Raw genomic sequence first — 17,263 nt, 5'->3', positions numbered from 1 at the left:
TTACTTTCAATGGGAAAGTTCGCTTCAGTTTATGAACGCTTCAGTTTATGAACAGACTTCCGGAACCAATTGTGTTCATAAACCGAGGTACCACTGTACTGTACTAACTACACTAGTGGAACGGCTTGCGCAAGAAAAGGCGCAGGAAATCAGCCTGGTTCTCATGGCTGGTTGCTCAACAGATCGCTGTAACCCTGATACTTTCTGTTGTACAACCAGCTTCTGCTAGCACAACTTTTGCTCTGGATTTCATGCTTGTAGTTTGGGCTGCAACCCTCATAATAAAGCCCACTGCCATTCCAAATGACAGAAAGTTACTGTTGTGTCTTTGTATACTGAGATACCTTTGTCCCTGCTGAATTGTCTGAAGGCTTTGCTGTCTTGCTGTGCTAATCAACTGATTTTCTTAAAAGACCATAGAGATGCTTTTGTCGAAAGATTGGATCCTGCTACATCGCTAGCAAGTTTTACTGTCGATTAACTAGATCGGGGGCTGATTGTAGGAATGCACTGAGGTGGCTATGGGAGGCTGGCCAGCGAATGATATGAAATGTCAGGAACATCGCCGCGCACACAAAAGACATTTCCAACCCAAAGGTGCTTACAACCCCACTCCACTCCCCACACCACCATTTTGATGCTGCTTAGCACACGTTGTTTGAATAGGCTTCACTACAATCCAGTGAGGAAGGCCGGAATTTCAACTTCAGAATAAACCCAGGCAAATACATGTCCTTCCAAGTGCAATATGATATAAAGGCATGAAGACAGCTTAGGGGACTCTGTGACAGTTGGCCCCAAATAAAGTGATAATTGTTTTGACAGGTAATTGTGGGAGCTTAGCCTTTGTCAGCTAACCTGTCATGTCATATATCCCAGTGTGGAAGAGGATGTGGTCTCTATCATCCATGAAACCAAGACAGGCTGGCCACAGAATGGCTTGCTATAACTATATTGCCAGCACCAAATAGGCCTTCACTATGCAGCCAGGAACTTTTAGCAATCTTTGCTGGGCTGATGTATACTAGCAAATTTTCCTTTGCCCTGAGTGAGCGGCTCATGATTTGTTCCAATATTCAGTGCAGAAATGTGCATTTTCAGTTACACTGTGTATGTTAACGTAATGTGCGTTGGAAAGATGAGGTTCTAGGAAAGTGCAAGTGTGTGGCTTCAATTATGTTATCCTGCCTCCAGAAACAGATGTAGAAAATACATGGGGGGTGACATTCTCATGTTTCTTATGTTCACTCATTATTATTGCAGTTCGCACATGTTAAAGATGAGTAGATGCGGCATCACACTCCATGGTGAAGCGTTTTTATCTATGCCTTGACCAGAATAGCACAAAATTCTGGAGGTTCAAAGTAATTCTTAAAGATTGGCTGAGAGAGAGAAATGAAAGTAGGCATCCCTTTAGCAGGGGCCAGCAAACTTGTTCAGCAGGGGGCCGGTCCACCGTGCTCCTACAACATCTGGAGAGCCATCTCTGAACTAAGGAGGGGACCAGCTCTTTTCTCACCATCTTAGAACAGCTCTGCCCATTGCAGTTGCTGAAAGAAACATGCAGTGAGCACTGATTTTCCAGCAGCACTCTTGCCATGTGTGAACATCGTAAGCAACTGACAAACAGTAATATTTAAAAAACCGGCGGGGGGGGGGGCACCTCAGACTCTCAGGACAGCCTGTAAGTGGCTATACTTGAACAAAGGAACTTTAAAGAAAGACCGCAATGTGAAATCATCTAGAGCAGGCATGTCAAACCTGCGGCCCTCCAGATGTTTTGGACTACAATTCCCATCTTCCCCAACCACTGGTCCTGCTAGCTAGGGATCATGGGAGTTGTAGGCCAAAACATCTGGAGGGCCGCAGGTTTGACATGCCTGATCTAGAGGGTCAGTGCTATCACTTGTGGATTCAGTTGTATTTTTATTATACTACATATGTTAATTGGCTTACCAATGGCCTAATGTCTGTGTTATCAACATGTGTTTTGTGAATTACTGCTGTTAATTATGTAATTATTGCTGTCTCTGTAATTTCTGCAGTTCATTTCTCTCTGACCTCACTGTTTACAACCCCAAATCATAGCTGCCAAGTTTTCCCTTTTCTCGCGAGGAAGCCTATTCAGCATAAGGGAATTTCCCTTAAAGAAAGGGAGAACTTGGCAGCTATGCCCCAAATCTCTCTCTCTCTCTCTCTCTCTCTCTCTCTCTCTCTCTCTCTCTCTCTCTCTCTCACACACACACACACACACACACACACACAGCAGTAACCTAGGACATTTCATCTGATTAAATGGATCACACTATGTGAATGCTCGTGTCATAATGAATTTGTTAATGTGCCACAAGTGTTACTGTGTTTTTTGTGTATCTTTAGACATTAATATGTCTGGGAACACGTGTCTGGGAAACCTAACTTACCCAGTGCACATACGCTAGATCTGTGCATATTTATGTGCACAGGAGACGTTTAATGTCAGAAATAGTGCTCCCCACATCCGTTGCAATGTATTGATTTGTTTTTATTTCATTTTTGAAGACTGCATTTCTAAAAAGAAATTTGGGTTAAACTTAACTGATTTTACAATGCTCAGCTAAGGGACTCTGCAATTGGGTGATCTCTTCCAGGTGGCCTGTGCTAAATGCATCAGGAGACAAGTGTCGCCAGTCCCTGCTTCATTGTTGCTCGTACACATATTTCATAATATCAAAGTATATCCAACACAACAACTCTTACAAACAAGAGGCAAAAGGAGAGTTGTTGTTCTGTAACCAACCTTTTAAAAAGGTACACTCTGGCTGTACAAGTTCAAACGTTCCAAAGTACATCTGTAACTAGATACAAAAAACCCAACACTTTTATCTAAATGCTCACTCTAATCACGATGAAAGCCACCCAACTAGCAACAATAAAACCCTCCAGGCTGTAAGGGAGTTTGTTTCTCAGGTAACTTTCCCTTGTTCCTAGGACTCAGTTCCCTGCAACAATAGTACATGTAACAGTAATCTAAAATACCAGAGCAGGTGAACCTTAAATGGTTCAAAATCCAGTGGCAGAACAGGTTATAACGTCTGACATAAGATTTATTGGGAAATCAGAACAAAGCATAATTCCTGGCTGTAGGAAAAGAAGGAAAATCAGTACCCTACTAATTCTGCCTTGTGCTTTCTCTTTCCTGTGATGACATTCATAAGGACAAGGCAGAAATACGTGCTTATGCTATCTGTTTCTTGTAGGCCAAAGCCAATGTCCATGCCAGGAGCCAGCGAAAGGAGACTAGACTACTTTGCTGGCATTATTGTTAAAGACTATTCAAGTAACGTACGAAAGGCTCCAAAGGCACCATTTAAATGCTTCATATCCTTTTTAAATACACATTTTTCATAAGACAGGAACTATTTAGGAACAAAGAATCAAATCAGACCATTGCTCCATCTAGTGTCATATTGCCTGGCTAAATTTCTCTCCAGTGTGCCAAACAAGAGTCTTTTCCTTTACAGCTGCCAAGAACTGAACCTGGGACATATATTCTCCGCCTAAGCTAGGGCCCTTCCCCATGGCAGGGTTTCCCAAACTTGGGTCGCCAGCTGTTGTCGGACTACAACTCCCATCATCCCTAGTTAGCAGGACCCATGGCCAGGGATGATGGGACTTGTAGTCCAAAACAGCTGGAGAGTATAGACCCAAGCAGAGCCGTCTTTACCTGAGGTGCAAGGGGTACAGGGCACCTGGGCGCCGAATTCTGGGGGGCGCTAGGTGCCCGCCACTGAAGCCACCTAAGCTCTTAACTATCTACCTGTTACGAAATAATAAATAATTTTGATCAAGCTAGAAAAACAAAATACATACTGTGTATACCTAGGTATTACCAAAATGTATACCTACTGTTTTACTAAAGGACTTTTGACTTTGTGAGCTCATTTACCAAAGATGAGCTGCACCAGCGGTGGCGCTTGTCATTCACAATGGCAGTGCTTGTCAGACTCAACAATGGCGCTTGTCATTCACAACAGCGCCGTGCACTCGAAATTAACTCTTACATCAAAATATTATGTTACATGTGGCGGTGTTGTATACTTAAGTATTAGTATATTGTAAATAAGTGAGCAAATAAAAAAGTTTGTTTCTTTTTCCTCCCTTCTTTCGTAAACAAGAGATAAGGTGTAAGCGTGGTGGCTGACATAATCATAATAAAAGTTAATTTTGGAGGCTAAACTAAATTTAGGGGCGCTGGGCAGATCTTTGCACCCCTGCGGCACATATGCTAAAGACAGCGCTGGATCCAAATCTGGGAAACCCTGCCCTAGGTCTCTTCCTCCAGGGGTTGTGGACTACAACTCCCATCAGCCAGTGTGGCCAGGGATGGCAAGACAGCTGCAGTCCAAAGCATTTGGAGGACACCATAATAGATAACAGAATCATATAGTTGGAAGGGACCACGAAGGTAATTTAGTCCAACCCCCTGCAATGCAGGAATCTTTCCCCTAATGCAGGGCCCTGCCTTAGGAGCTGTGTCCTTCCCCACATGCTACATTTGAAGCACAATGGTTCATTGTAAGGACTGCCAAAAGCTAGTGTCAGCCTGCTGCCAGTTCCTCCCTCGCTCTCTCGAGCTTAGCAGGCAAACTAGAGTGACATAAGACATGCTGTGAAGCTGGGGTGGGGTGCGAGGGTGGCAGGGAGTGAGGCAGTATCTGAACAGAACCAGTAAACAGCCTATTGGGCCCTGAAGCTGCCCAATCTGCAGCTGACTGGCAGCCAGAACCTATGAACCTTTAAATAAGAGATGAAAGAGGTCCCACTGGGAGTTGGGAGGAAGCACCAGATCTATTGCCAGGTGGGTGAGGAGGCATCAAGGGAGCAGCAAGTTCTAATACTAGGAGCACTGGCATTTTAAGAAATTTCCTTCTTCGTGGAACGTTCAAAGAGATGTAAGGCCAGCTCTCTGTCTGCAAAACAGGCTTTTCAAGGACTCTTTCTTATAGCCGAAGGAGGATGTGCAGACCAGTTCCTGGATCTTAATGATTCTTTGCAGAGTTCAGCACGTCATATTTAATTACTTTTTGGAAAAAGAAAACGGCCCTCAGGAAGCAACAGCCTGTTAAACTTTAGCATCTCCCCTCCCATTTCCACCGATGGCTTCAGAAAAACAACCTGGGGGTGAGGTGGGGTGGGGGTGGGAAATTCCTACACTTGTTGCCAAGTTTGTTCATCGAAAAAGCAGCCACTAAGTGAGAAAGCACATGAAAAAAATATGGTAAAGCAGCCAAACCGCCAACCCCCATCTCTCACTACATGCCTATAGACAGCTCTCGCTCAGTACTGTTGTCCTATGTAAGGAACCTGCAGTTGCTACCATGTTTTCCCGAAAATAAGACACTGTCTTATATTCATTTTTCTTCAAGAAGACACACTATGGCTTATTTTCAGGGGTTGTCTTATTTTTTTATTATGTGTCCAGCCTCGCCTCTTCCTTGGCGCCCTCCAGAACTGCGCCTATCACTATGTCTTATTTTCGGGATATGGCTTATATTGCGCAAATGCTTAGAAATCCTGCTACGTCTTATTTTATGGGTATGTCTTATTTTCGGGGAAACAGGGTAGATATAATTTCTGCACTGAAATTATCCATGTGGAAAGCGTGCCTTGTACATCAGTACATCTTGGAGACTGGCTGCTCTCATGCGCTGAATCGGATCCTATTCCTATTTATCTTGCACTCCTGCCCTTCATCATGTGGAAGGCTGTGGAGCCAACCATAATCACAAGCACATCAAGCGCATTTAATGTACATGGTTTCCTACCACAAAATCCCGGGAACTGTAGTTTACCCCGCACAGAGCTACAATTGCTAGCACCTGTAACAAACTACAGTTTCCAGGATTGTGTGGGTGCGCCTCAAATATGCACATGTGAATCAGCCGTCACAGATCAAGTACCAGAGACAGGTTTTGTTTTTTTATACCGCTTCCAACACCAGGCTGTTGGAAGGACTCCATTCACACATTCACCTGCAAAGAAAGAATAAAGGGCTGCCCAATCAAGTGATGGATGTGCATTTGCAAACAGGCCCATAATATCTTATAAATAGCACTGAGCCAGGAGGACAAGCAGCTGCCAATCTGGGCATGCCTGCCAAGAGGGCAACATTCCAACAAAATGTGCTGGGGGGGTGGGGGGGTAACTCCCTGTAACACAAGACAGGGTTTGCGCAAGTATCCGAGGAGTGCTTGTTCCCAAAAGGCATCTGCGAGCTTCCCCACGCCTCTCTTCCAGATTGTGCCTCTCCCACAACGAAGCCTGTAAAGTCTTTACCAGCAATATAAGAGGGCAGATCAAGCGAATAAACAGCTCTTCCTTGCCCTTGGGAGCCAGAAGGGGGGCAGACTGCTCTTTCACACTGAAACTTTTTGGGAACACCTGTTGAATCTGGGCATAAACGCTTCCTCTGCAGTTGTTTTGATGGGATCCACTCCGCACGGATGCACTTCTCCGGCCCACCCTTCCCAGAATAATCACCATCTCCCTTGCACATGAAATTGACTTAGGAAAAGGAAGCATCGATATCCTGCTGGAGTAGCTTCCTTCCTAAGTTGTTTCTTGGCAGAAATAGAACTCACTCTCTGTCTCTCTCTGTGTGTCTCTCTCTCTCACCCCTCCTTGCTCATCATAATACCTGGACAGTATGTATAGTTACCGTAGCCCCATATACCACTAGGGTCTTTTCCTGCAATTTCAGAAGGGCCCTCTCCGGAAAGATTTTGGAAAGGGCTGCCCAGATTCCTTCAAAGCCCTCCCGGACTATAGAGCAGGGCTCCTTGGAGGGCGAGTTTTGAAAGCCACGTTTCCTAAAAACGTTCGGCCAACATCTCCTCGCAAACCTCCAAAGAACGCTGTTTAACTCCCGGGACCTCTTTCCTTTTCGGCTCGTATTGCTCAAAGATCTCCTTAAGGCACATCAAAAGAAAACAAACCCGAAAAAGAGACAGGAATCGAAAGCCGAAGCGCCGTCTCAGTACAAGCTCAGCTTACCTCCGGGAGCTCGTGCGCGCCTTTCCGGGGGTCTAGCGCCGTCTGGTTCCTCGCCGCTCGCCGCCTTGGCTCGGGCTGCTCAGGAAGTCGCCGGGCGCTTGCTCGCTCGCTCGCTCAGCAGAGCGCGCAGCAAAACTCGACGGCGCGTCCTACTATAGGACGAAAAAGAAGCTTCCTTTTCTCGCCCAACCGCAAGGCGACCGCGCCGATCGCCTCCGCGGCGTCTGCTGCTTGGTTTTTTCCTCGGCGCCGAGGAATCGCAGAGCTGCAACCTTTCGCTGGCCTTCGCCGCCACCTTTCCAGCTCCAGAAGTCAAGTGGGGACGGCGGCGGCGGATGCAGCCGCTGCCAACAGCTACACTAAGGATCGCCTGACTCACTCGCCCGGCGCGCTGCGCCCTGCCCAGTCCGGGAGATGTGCGCGTGGGTGCCTCTGTCCGAGGAGAGAGGTGGCGGCTGCGCTGGGCACCTTTGCCCTGGCACCTCCAACAGGAAGAGGCCTCGGCTAAATAAAGAGACGGACACAAACAATGCTATGAGGAAAGCGGGCAGGTGCTGCCCCGCTCCGAGGGCTTCCCGGCAGCGGGAGCAGCTGAGCCGGCCTCCCAAGATCTCTTGGCAGCAGAAAAAGATCTCGATCTCGTGGGCACAGCGCATGGCGGCCCCACTCAATCACTCATTCCCAGGCCCCCTTTCAGCATTTCTGCGTGTTTCCTGTTCATCGGTTTCCTCCTTCTGAAATGGTAAACTAAAAAAAAAACTTTTTAAAAAAGAAAGTAGTAGTTGTTGTATTTATGGAACTAACCAACAACCACAGACGCACATCCTTGTTTTGTGGGGCGCACAACTGAACCCCAAAGTTCTGTTTTGACTCCACTTCCCAGCAACTCCTTAGGCTAGAAACCAAAGATGGGCATTGTGCTAACAAATCTTCATTCCAAAAGCCCATCACTCAATGGACTCTTCATACAATAAACGTGGGCAGGCAAGTTGCAGTGTTCTTTCAACTAAGGTTCCCAGAGCATAGGAGACAACCCCTAGGGACCTAGGTCCCTTCGGTCTCCAATAAAATATTTGTGGGGGCTGCCCCACAAGTTAATTGGCCTTGTTATTCAAATGGTGTGTGTGCGTGCCACGTCTTGTGATTGATTATGTGAGGCAGGGCTTACCTGCCCCCCCCCATATTTTATTCTAGTTGGCACCCTACCAGATAGTGTTGGACTACAATTGCCATTGGCTAAGCTGGCTGGGCACGATGGGAGTTGTAGTCCAACAACACTTGGTGACTCAAGGTTAAAGAACGCAAGTGTAGTAGGTGTTGGGTGTAGTAGGGACGTATCCTGGAGAGATCTGGTTTCAAATTTCCACTCAGCCATGAAGTTTATTGGGGGACCCTGTGCCAGTGGGCACCTCTCAGTCTCACCTACCTCACAAGGTTGTTGTGAATCTAAAAAGGGAACAGAGTACTCTATTCTGAAGAGGGGCATCTGAGCTGTTTGAAGAGGAGTGGGGTTTTTTTTAAAATGTAATAACATTCAATAAAAAAGACTGGTCATGATCATGGAGTAGAGAATGAATCTCCAACCTCTGAAGCTGCTCCAGTTTCCAAATTCCACCATCTTTAAGGCTGCGAACACACAATACCTTTAAATCACATTAGAAAACACCCCTCTTCCCAATAATTGCTGTGTTAAAGGTTCTTGGGAACTGAGGTGCCCACAACTCTTTGAGAAAGAATGTCCTTCGAATAGGCTTTGAAAGTATAGTGTGTATGAAGCCTGGGTTTAGTGATCCAATTTCCCTCTCAAGGACCTTTGTGCACAGCTGCTACTGAGCTCCTCAGAGGCTCAGCTCACTCCAGGCTCAAGTCCAAGTGAGGCTTCAGGGTCATCATCTCTTCTTAGATGTGCAGCCTTATTCCAGATCATATGTTCAGGAGTCTGTTACAGAATCATCCTGATTTAATAGAATATGTTGCAACCACATAGCAAAAGTGCAGGGACAACAGGATCCTTATATGGGAAGATCTGAACCCCCATGGGTTTAAATGTTTACCGGAGGCACTTTCCTGCAGATGCAAAGCAGGAAGCCTTTCAAGAGAGTGCTTGCAGTATCTGATTTCTAAAAGTTAAACTCTGTAACTAAGAACTCATGCCTGGAGCTTGCTTTATTCCCCCTCCTCCTTCCCAATCCCTTTTCCTTTCGTGCTGTGCCTTTTGAGTTGTATACCTCAGGGCATATCACCTGACATTTCTAAGCTTCTCTGGGAGAGGGCTTTTTGTTTCTGCTTTGGCTGAAGGGTATGGTAAAAAATGCTTTGAATAAAGAAATATCCAGCAGATCATTGGAAACTGGTTTAAAAGGCAATACATAATTCATACAGCTGAGGGCAATGAATTTCACCACATGGGTGGGCACATCCACTACACAATCTCACTCCCATTTCTGCAGGAAATTATCACCCAGTGGTGGCTGATGTCCATGGAGCTGGTAGGGCAGAAGGCAGGGAGACCAACTGCTTGCTGGCAGTCTCCCATCCATTGCCTCCACACAGCACCCAACCCACCCTTAAACATGAAACTAGATGAAATGTTGACTATATTCGTTGATTAAATTTTGGGGAGCAGGGTGAGGAGAGAATTGGATTAGGTTAATAATAGTGGAGGAGACTCTTGCGAGTCCCATGGACTGCAAGAAGATCAAACCTATCCATTCTGAAGGAAATCAGCCCTGTGTGCTCACTGGAAGGACAGATCGTGAAACTGAGGCTCCAATACTTTGGCCACCTCATGAGAAGAGAAGACTCCCTGGAAAAGACCCTGATGTTGGGAAAGATTGAGGGCACTAGGAGAAGGGGACGACAGAGGACGAGATGGTTGGACACTTGTTCTCGAAGCTACGAACATGAGTTTGACCAAAGTGCGGGAGGCAGTGCAAGACAGGAGTGCCTGGCGTGCTACGGTCCATGGGGTCACGAAGAGTCGGACATGACTAAACGACTAAACAACAACAATAATAGTGGGGAAACATGTGTCTTAACCACTCCCCTTGCCATTTTGCTGATCCAAATCATTGACTTCATTTCTCTTAAAGTAGATCTCATGAGAAACTTTATTTTTAAACTCATGTGAGTTTAAAAGGCAGCAGGGGCAGCAAAAAGATGCTGTATGCTCCGGAGGAGTATAGCCTTTTACTTTAACCACCATCCTAAGGTTTAAACAGTGATGAAAAGGCTGAAACACTTAAGTGTTACAGTTAAAAGAGTGCAATAAGGCACCCAGTGATGCAAATCACAAAAGCAAGTACAAAATCAGCACAATCTATACAACATACCAGTGGTCAGATGAGGTTACAATCAGATTGAAACAAGCTAATTTTCCTCGCCAGCTGGACAGGGATGTGATAAATGTGACAAACACAGAGACATTATCGCTTCCCTTAATGTAAGAAAATGAAAATCCTAAATTGTCAACAACCATCTCAGAAGTTTCTCATCTGAATTCCTGTTGACAGCCAACAGTTCACAACCGAAACTTTCAACACCACATATCAGGCCAAAGCTTCCCCCAAAAATCAAACAATAGTTGAACATTCCTTCTCAATAGCTGCAAAGTTCCTCTGAAGGCAACAGCTTCCTACTTAAATAGTCAGTAGGATGTACCACTCCCAGCCCTGCTTTTGAGGCTTCTATCTACAAATTAGAATTTCCTGGGTAAAAGGTGTAGTCGTTCAAAAGGAATTCACTATGTGCCCAATGGGGGATAGTTTGGATGATGTTTGAACACCCACAAACACACAAAAGGACTTTGGATTTTCACTCTTCATTTGAGAATGCTAAGAGCAGGGAGGATGTTTTAACCATTAAACAAGCAACTTTTTTTGCATGGTGGGGAGAAAAGAGGGACATATAATGATACCTCGGGCACAGGAAAACATGAGTGCCAGAAGCAATTTAGATTACTACAGATTGCTTTTTTCACCTGTTTTGGGGGGGAAACCTTAAACACATAAAGCGAAGCTATTGGAAATAAGTGCAGCTGGTTACTGTAGGTGCCTGCAAGGCTGGGCTCTAAGGCAATTTGGTGCCCAAGTCTGCAAATCTGTGGTTTTGTATTATATTATATTTTAGTTTTAGTTTACTGTACACTGACTAGACTCAAGAGATACAAACGAGTTCTTTTAACATCAGGTTTTATTGAACAGTCTACTTCATTGCTTTCAGAAATTGCATGTTAGCCATCTAGAGTTGTCAAATAAGGTAGGATATAACTTTGCAACTGGTGTAAGATAATGCTACTCACCCTGAACTTTTGAGCAATCTCCTTTCTGCACAATTTATTATTATTATTATTATTATTATTATTATTATTATTATTATTATTATTTGCAGGTTGGAAATGAACTCACATGACAAAGTCAAATAGCACTGTCCAATTATTGGAGACTCTGTGGCATTATGGGATGGGTGATATTCAATGAGGTTTTGCTCAGAATAGATTCACTAAAAAGAATGAACATGGCTAAATTCAGTCCATTAGTTTCATTAAGTCTTAAAACTTACCTGACGAAAGCACTTTAATTCATGAGTTCTCTCTTATAAGTACTGAATGAAGCAAATATACATAGTACAATTTTGCAGTTGTGATCAAAATTCATAGTTTTGTACAAAGAAACACGGTCTGTTCTTTGCGGGTAATATGTTATCAATCATACATCCTTTTCTGCTTTGAAATGTGCATTGTACTGTTCTGATAAATATTTATTTATTTATTGCATCTATTCCCCCAGCTTTCTTTCAGGGAGATCAAGGCAGTTTGTATAGCAGGAATGTTGTTTGACTCTGCCTCTCTTCAGCCCCAGCCACTGTGGCCAATGTCAGAAATAACAGAAGCTGGAGTCATTAAACAATTAGCGGCAGACCTGACATACCCCATCCCTCCTGCTATATGATGTCCCCCTTCTATTTCATTCACACAACAACCCTGTGAGGTAGGTTAGCCGGTGAAATTCATGTCTGAGTGGGAATTTGAACCTGCGTCACCCATCTAGTCTGCCTCCTTGGTTTTGTATTGAACTTCGTAGAGGACACATAGAGTAGGTGCAGGAGGATCAAATAATCACTTTTTTGCTTATGGGCAAGGCTTTATTGATGCTAATTGTGTAGGATTCTTTGGTGCCATCCAGCGGTTCAACTATGCAACAGCTTTCCCTTGGCTAAAAAGCAGCCTGAATATTAGAATGAAGCAAATGAGAAAACATATTTAAAACAACCCAGCTGTTTTTAAAACACGTAGAGTCTTGATTTATGAAAATGTGGCTTTATTTCAAATAAGTTTACAATAAAATATCTCTTGACAATATTTTATAAAATTAGGTCACAATATAAAATTTACACAGTGGGTTTATGTACAAAAGGAAGCAACTATTAAGGAAATGCTCCAACAGACAAAAGGTACTCAATTTCAGTAGAAAAGTTTGCATTTATAATGCACTTCCTTCCTTCCTTCCTTCCTTCCTTCCTTCCTTCCTTCCTTCCTTCCTTCCTTCCTTCCTTCCTTCCGCTTCTTACAAACAGCTACTGTACTGAAAACCACAGTGCATCACCCTGCCTTTATTGCCACAAATTGCTTTTACAGGCAGGTATGTGGCAGTGGTCTTGAGAGGGTAAGGTGTTAAGATTGCAACTTGAAACCAAGGGAAACAGCATATTTTAAGGAACAAAATCAGTGCTTAAAAACAAACAAACAGGACATACAAAAGCTGTTAAAAGTACCACTTTGTGGCACCCCATGGCTACTGTGTGTGCACCTTCCTGGAAACTTTCTAGGGAAGAATTTGAGACTTGACATCCTTGTCCTCAATTCTTTAGCCAGCAATTTCTTGATAATTTAACTGATACTTAGAGAAATCTGCATTGCACCTAACCCCAGGTTTTCCTTCTCCCTGAGAAAAGATTATGCAACTATTACCCATGCAAAATGTGTACTGTGTATGTGTGTGTTCAATAAGAATAAGAAGTGGAATGAGAAAGTAGGAGGACCCTGTTCACCTGGATTTTTCCTTTCCACTTTCCGCTGACACTATCACACACACTGACACTCCCTGCAACTGGGAGTTCAAAATGCCCCTTTAGTCACCACCTCCCACTATCAACAACTAGTTTCACCCATTTGCACTCTTCTCTCAAAAGCAAGCAAGTAAACAGCATGTATTATTATTATTATAACTTCCATGTAAAAATAGCTTAATTCAAGTAAGAAGGTGATTAAAATGGACCTCAGTGCTACCTACATTTCTCAGGTTAACATTTTGTTTCCAACTTCAGGGGGGAAAGGAGTCCCGCTCTATACCAAGGATGGAGAGCTTGAGGTCCTCCATATATAGTTGGACTCCAGCACCCATCAAGCCCCAGCCAACATGGCCAATGACGAGGGATGGTGGGAGCTCATCATCATAATCATCTAGAAAACCATGCCTGCTACAGAACAAGAGAAACCATGATAGTTCTCTTCCAGTTCTGTTATGAGGCTTCTTTGCCTCTTTGCTACAGCAACTACCCATTCACAAATTCAGCAATAGTGCCTCCTGAAACGATTCCACCTCGGGTGTCTCAAATCTGGAGCAACACAAAAGCATGTAACGCCCTGCATTCCTCCATACCAGGAATGGGGAAACAGTACCCATCTGCAAGTTGTTGTACTCCCAACTCCCATCATCCATGACTATTGGCCATACCCAGCTGAAGATGGTGGCAGGTAGAGTCCAGCACCACCTGGAGGAACGTAGACTTCCTGTGCCTGGAATAAAAGCATTGGTGGCCAAGAACACCTCAGAGCCATCCAATTCTGTTGGAGGTTAGGCAAACAGAACAGGTTTGCTTCAAAGGCTCTCCTGCAGAGAAGCAGGGCATCTACTGACAACCATAGATGGCTATTAGTGTTCTCTTCTCTGGTCTTATTTTTACAGAGAATCACTCTGGTTCATCTAACGTTTGTCATCAAACTGTTCTGTCCCATTTGAGAGCACACCCTGCTCCAATCTGCCCTTCAGTTCCATTCAGTGCATGTTCATTCATTTTGCTCGCTTCCTGCCACTGCCCACCCCCTGCTGGCCATCAAATTCCAGTTCCTGGTGACTCTTAACAGACTGAGCATCAGGCAATTTTATCAAAGAAAAACCCAAGGTGCAACATACTGCGATCCCTGCAATTTGTGAATGGCAGCAAAGCATAAGCACAAAAGCTGCATTCAGCTCCAGCTGAAAAAAAATACCCCACCTCTGTTGTTATGGACTCGTTTGTAGGGCAGTAAGTACCAGTCACATCCACAATGCCCTGTTAAAAAGGGGGAGCAGACAGCTGCAATTCTCTCACTCACAATGAAGTTTTTCAGTGGTTTAGCAGAAACTGGCCAGTCAAACTCTCCCACTTCTCTGCATTTCAGATGTACCCCCATCACATTCATGTCATCCGCAATCTCTCTCTCTCTCTTCAGCACTCTTGGGGAAACTACAGATGGTAGATATTCTTTCCCCTAAAAAACACCAAACCCTTTCATATCCCAGGGGTGTCAAGTGCTTGTTCTGGGAGGGCTACCATGCCCTGCTTCTGCTGAAGCCAAGCTATCCAGCATGGGCAGAAAAACACATGCCATGGGTTTTCCTCTTTCAGTGGAGGTCCATCTCCATTGGATGCCTGGTAGCACCTTTGATCAGCACTGGGAGTTGGAAGCAGTTCACTCACTCCATCCTTTCCGACTCCTTAGGGCAGTGCCCCACTGAAGGTGGCAATGGGTAAGCAGAGAAGAGAGCAGAAGTCAGAGGAATTCTGGGTAGGGAGAAGTGAACAGGGGTTCTCCTCAATGCAGGGCTCACTGATCTTGGGCTTGTAGCATGCAGAGACTTCACACCTGTGATTACAGCAGGACATTGAGATTGAAGCAGAAGTTGATTTATTGAGGAGACACAGACACATTTAAGTGCATTATTAACTCTGAGCAAAGTTGCAGCACATTGTTCAGTCAATAGGTGGGCGTACTGGTGCAGCTGCCTAGCAGAAATACATAGGGCAGGTTTTCCTTGGCCCCTGTACCTGTAGATTGACTATGCAGTGAGGAGGACTCTGCTTGGAAAACTTAGACTCAGAAGCCACAGCTTCACCATACACAAGGAGTATATCTGGATGGATTTTATCCTAGATCAGAGGTCCTGATCCCCATTGCAACCCAGATGTTTGGCCTGCTGAGTACACAAAGTGAATGGCACCCAGCTTGGATCCTGAAGATCACTGCAGAGGTCTCCTGTGAGAAAGTTTTCAACTGTGGACTACGCTGCAAAATCAGGAGTGAAGGGTCACTGTTGGATAAAGTAGACCAAGCTTGAGGCTATCCACACTACATACTTTTTAATGGACTTAATCTAGAGAGAGACGACTGACAGGCTGCCCCCAAACCAAATGACCATAAAGGGCTACTTGGGTCACCCTGAGCAATTTAAGCAACTGAGGATTAGAGAATATTTCCCCAAAACTAACTAAACCTTCTTACAAGATCTTCTGGAACTTGGTGGGAATGAAGAATTTGCTCCAACCCCCTTTTCACCAGACCTAGCCAAAGGTAGAGCCAGCATGACATGTGGGTAGGAGCTGGTGGAGGCAACACCAGTAACTTCAGAACACCAGGCTGCTGCCAGACCTAGAGCCCCAAGTATCTTTAGGTTTACTTCTTAAATTAGATATACCCTAATGTGAAGGTCCAGCATCCATCTTTGGTCCTGAGGCTTTGGAACTAGAGTGGCTTATCTTTTAATCAGGATGGACCAAGGGGGGCAATGCAGTTTCCACTATCCACCCACCCCCATCGCAGAGCCCAATTACAGCTATGGGGAAATCCCCCCCCCTGTTTTCCCTACCTGGTGACACTCTGCAGAATCTTCTTCTCATCCTGGTCCAGGCACACAGCAAAGGAACAGTTCACCCCAATAATCTGGACCTTGTCCACTTTCATCTGAGACACACTGATTTGCTGCAGAAGAAAAATCAGTCAACAGTTGCATGCAGCAGGGAAATTCACCAAGGCTAAAAGCATTCTTGCCCGCCCAACAACACCATGAGATGAAGAAAAACCCACAAAGGGTCAAAACCCACAGGTCAGGCTACCTGATTGAAACTCTTCTTGGACTTGGAACTCTGCCTCTTGATTACCTCTGTTGCAGTGAGAGTTAAGCATTCGGTTTTTGAATCTGGAAGAAACAGGAAAGGAGCTATACAGTACCAGTATATGGAACTCTGAGAACAACACCCTCCTCATGGTAAAGTCAATTATGGTCCCTCCAGACATCCTTTTTATTGCTGCATTCATAATTATTTGTGCTCTGATTGTAGCAGGGTTGTTATACACGATCCCGCTTTCAATACTCTCTGTGCCGGCAAAGGTTTCAGGGCAGACATGCTTCCAACCTGTGCATGTCCCATAGCTACCTACTGAAATCCTGTCACTTTTCATACCACGCATGTCCTGGAGGTGGGTGATGTCTCACTTTTGTTGCACTTTGTGCAAGAGTGCCCCTCCAGACGTCAATAATGCAGCAGTGTTAGAAACTGAGATATGAAAGTTAAGAGCTAAATGGCACCCTAAACCTAGGTTATGGGCACAACAATGGAATGTCTAGGTGTGCTTTTTTATAACAAGAATACAAAGCTGGAAATGAATGAACTGCAGCTAAAATATTATGTTCATTTTTCACATGGTCTAGTCCTTCCCCTGCCTGCCGGCCCCCAATATTCTTAAGAGGGTCTCTTCTCCAGTCTTCAGAGAGTAGCTGGAAAAGGTGAGGCAGAAAAAGGTCCTCCTTTCCTTCCACTCTGCAGTTTTAATCTGAAATCTCAGGTGCGGTACTGCGCCCAGAGCTCAGAAACAGTTTGCGCTAATGAAATTTCTTGTCACAAAATGTGCCTAGAACAATGGGAGTTTTGAACATTGTGATGCAGTAACACTGGGAAATAACAACTAGTCGAGTTGAATGATGTGTGGATGGTCCAGCATCAACCTGCCACTAATGCACTATTACTGCACTAGTGACTCATTGCAGAATGCACCCTCAAAAAAGCACCAGTCTGGAGGGACCCTTAAGAGCCCATTATAAAATAAGCCACACACAGTTACATTTTATGGACAGCAGGGCTGCTCTGCAAAAGTTCTGAAGCTTCAGGAAGAAGTCTATGAAAGGTGCAG

The 17,263-nt window shown here is 44.8% G+C and overlaps 2 protein-coding genes across 3 annotated transcripts in view; both read right to left on the bottom strand.

Annotated features, from left to right (window-relative positions):
• PIK3R6 (phosphoinositide-3-kinase regulatory subunit 6) overlaps nt 1–7,602 on the bottom strand; it is a 38,132-nt gene extending 30,530 nt beyond the window's left edge. The window contains exon 1 of the mRNA XM_035104698.3: nt 7,036–7,602. The gene's annotated coding sequence lies outside the window, so the exon portion shown is untranslated. The remainder of the gene's footprint in view (nt 1–7,035) is intronic.
• A 4,734-nt stretch (nt 7,603–12,336) lies between these two features.
• Nucleotides 12,337–17,263, bottom strand: part of PIK3R5 (phosphoinositide-3-kinase regulatory subunit 5) — a 55,360-nt gene continuing 50,433 nt past the window's right edge. For both annotated transcript variants that reach the window (XM_035104694.3, XM_088661668.1), the window contains exons 17-19: nt 16,189–16,271; nt 15,942–16,054; nt 12,337–14,941 (exon numbers count right to left, since the gene is read on the bottom strand). In XM_035104694.3, the coding sequence (XP_034960585.2) occupies nt 14,794–14,941; nt 15,942–16,054; nt 16,189–16,271 (344 nt within the window). In that variant the 3' untranslated portion in view covers nt 12,337–14,793. The remainder of the gene's footprint in view (nt 14,942–15,941; nt 16,055–16,188; nt 16,272–17,263) is intronic.

The sequence above is a fragment of the Zootoca vivipara genome, chromosome 2 (assembly GCF_965207765.1).
Source record: "Zootoca vivipara chromosome 2, rZooViv2.hap1.1, whole genome shotgun sequence".
Lineage (NCBI taxonomy): Eukaryota > Metazoa > Chordata > Lepidosauria > Squamata > Lacertidae > Zootoca > Zootoca vivipara.
The sequence above is the reverse complement of the archived record's forward strand: the minus strand, read 5'-3'. Positions and strand labels throughout refer to the sequence as shown.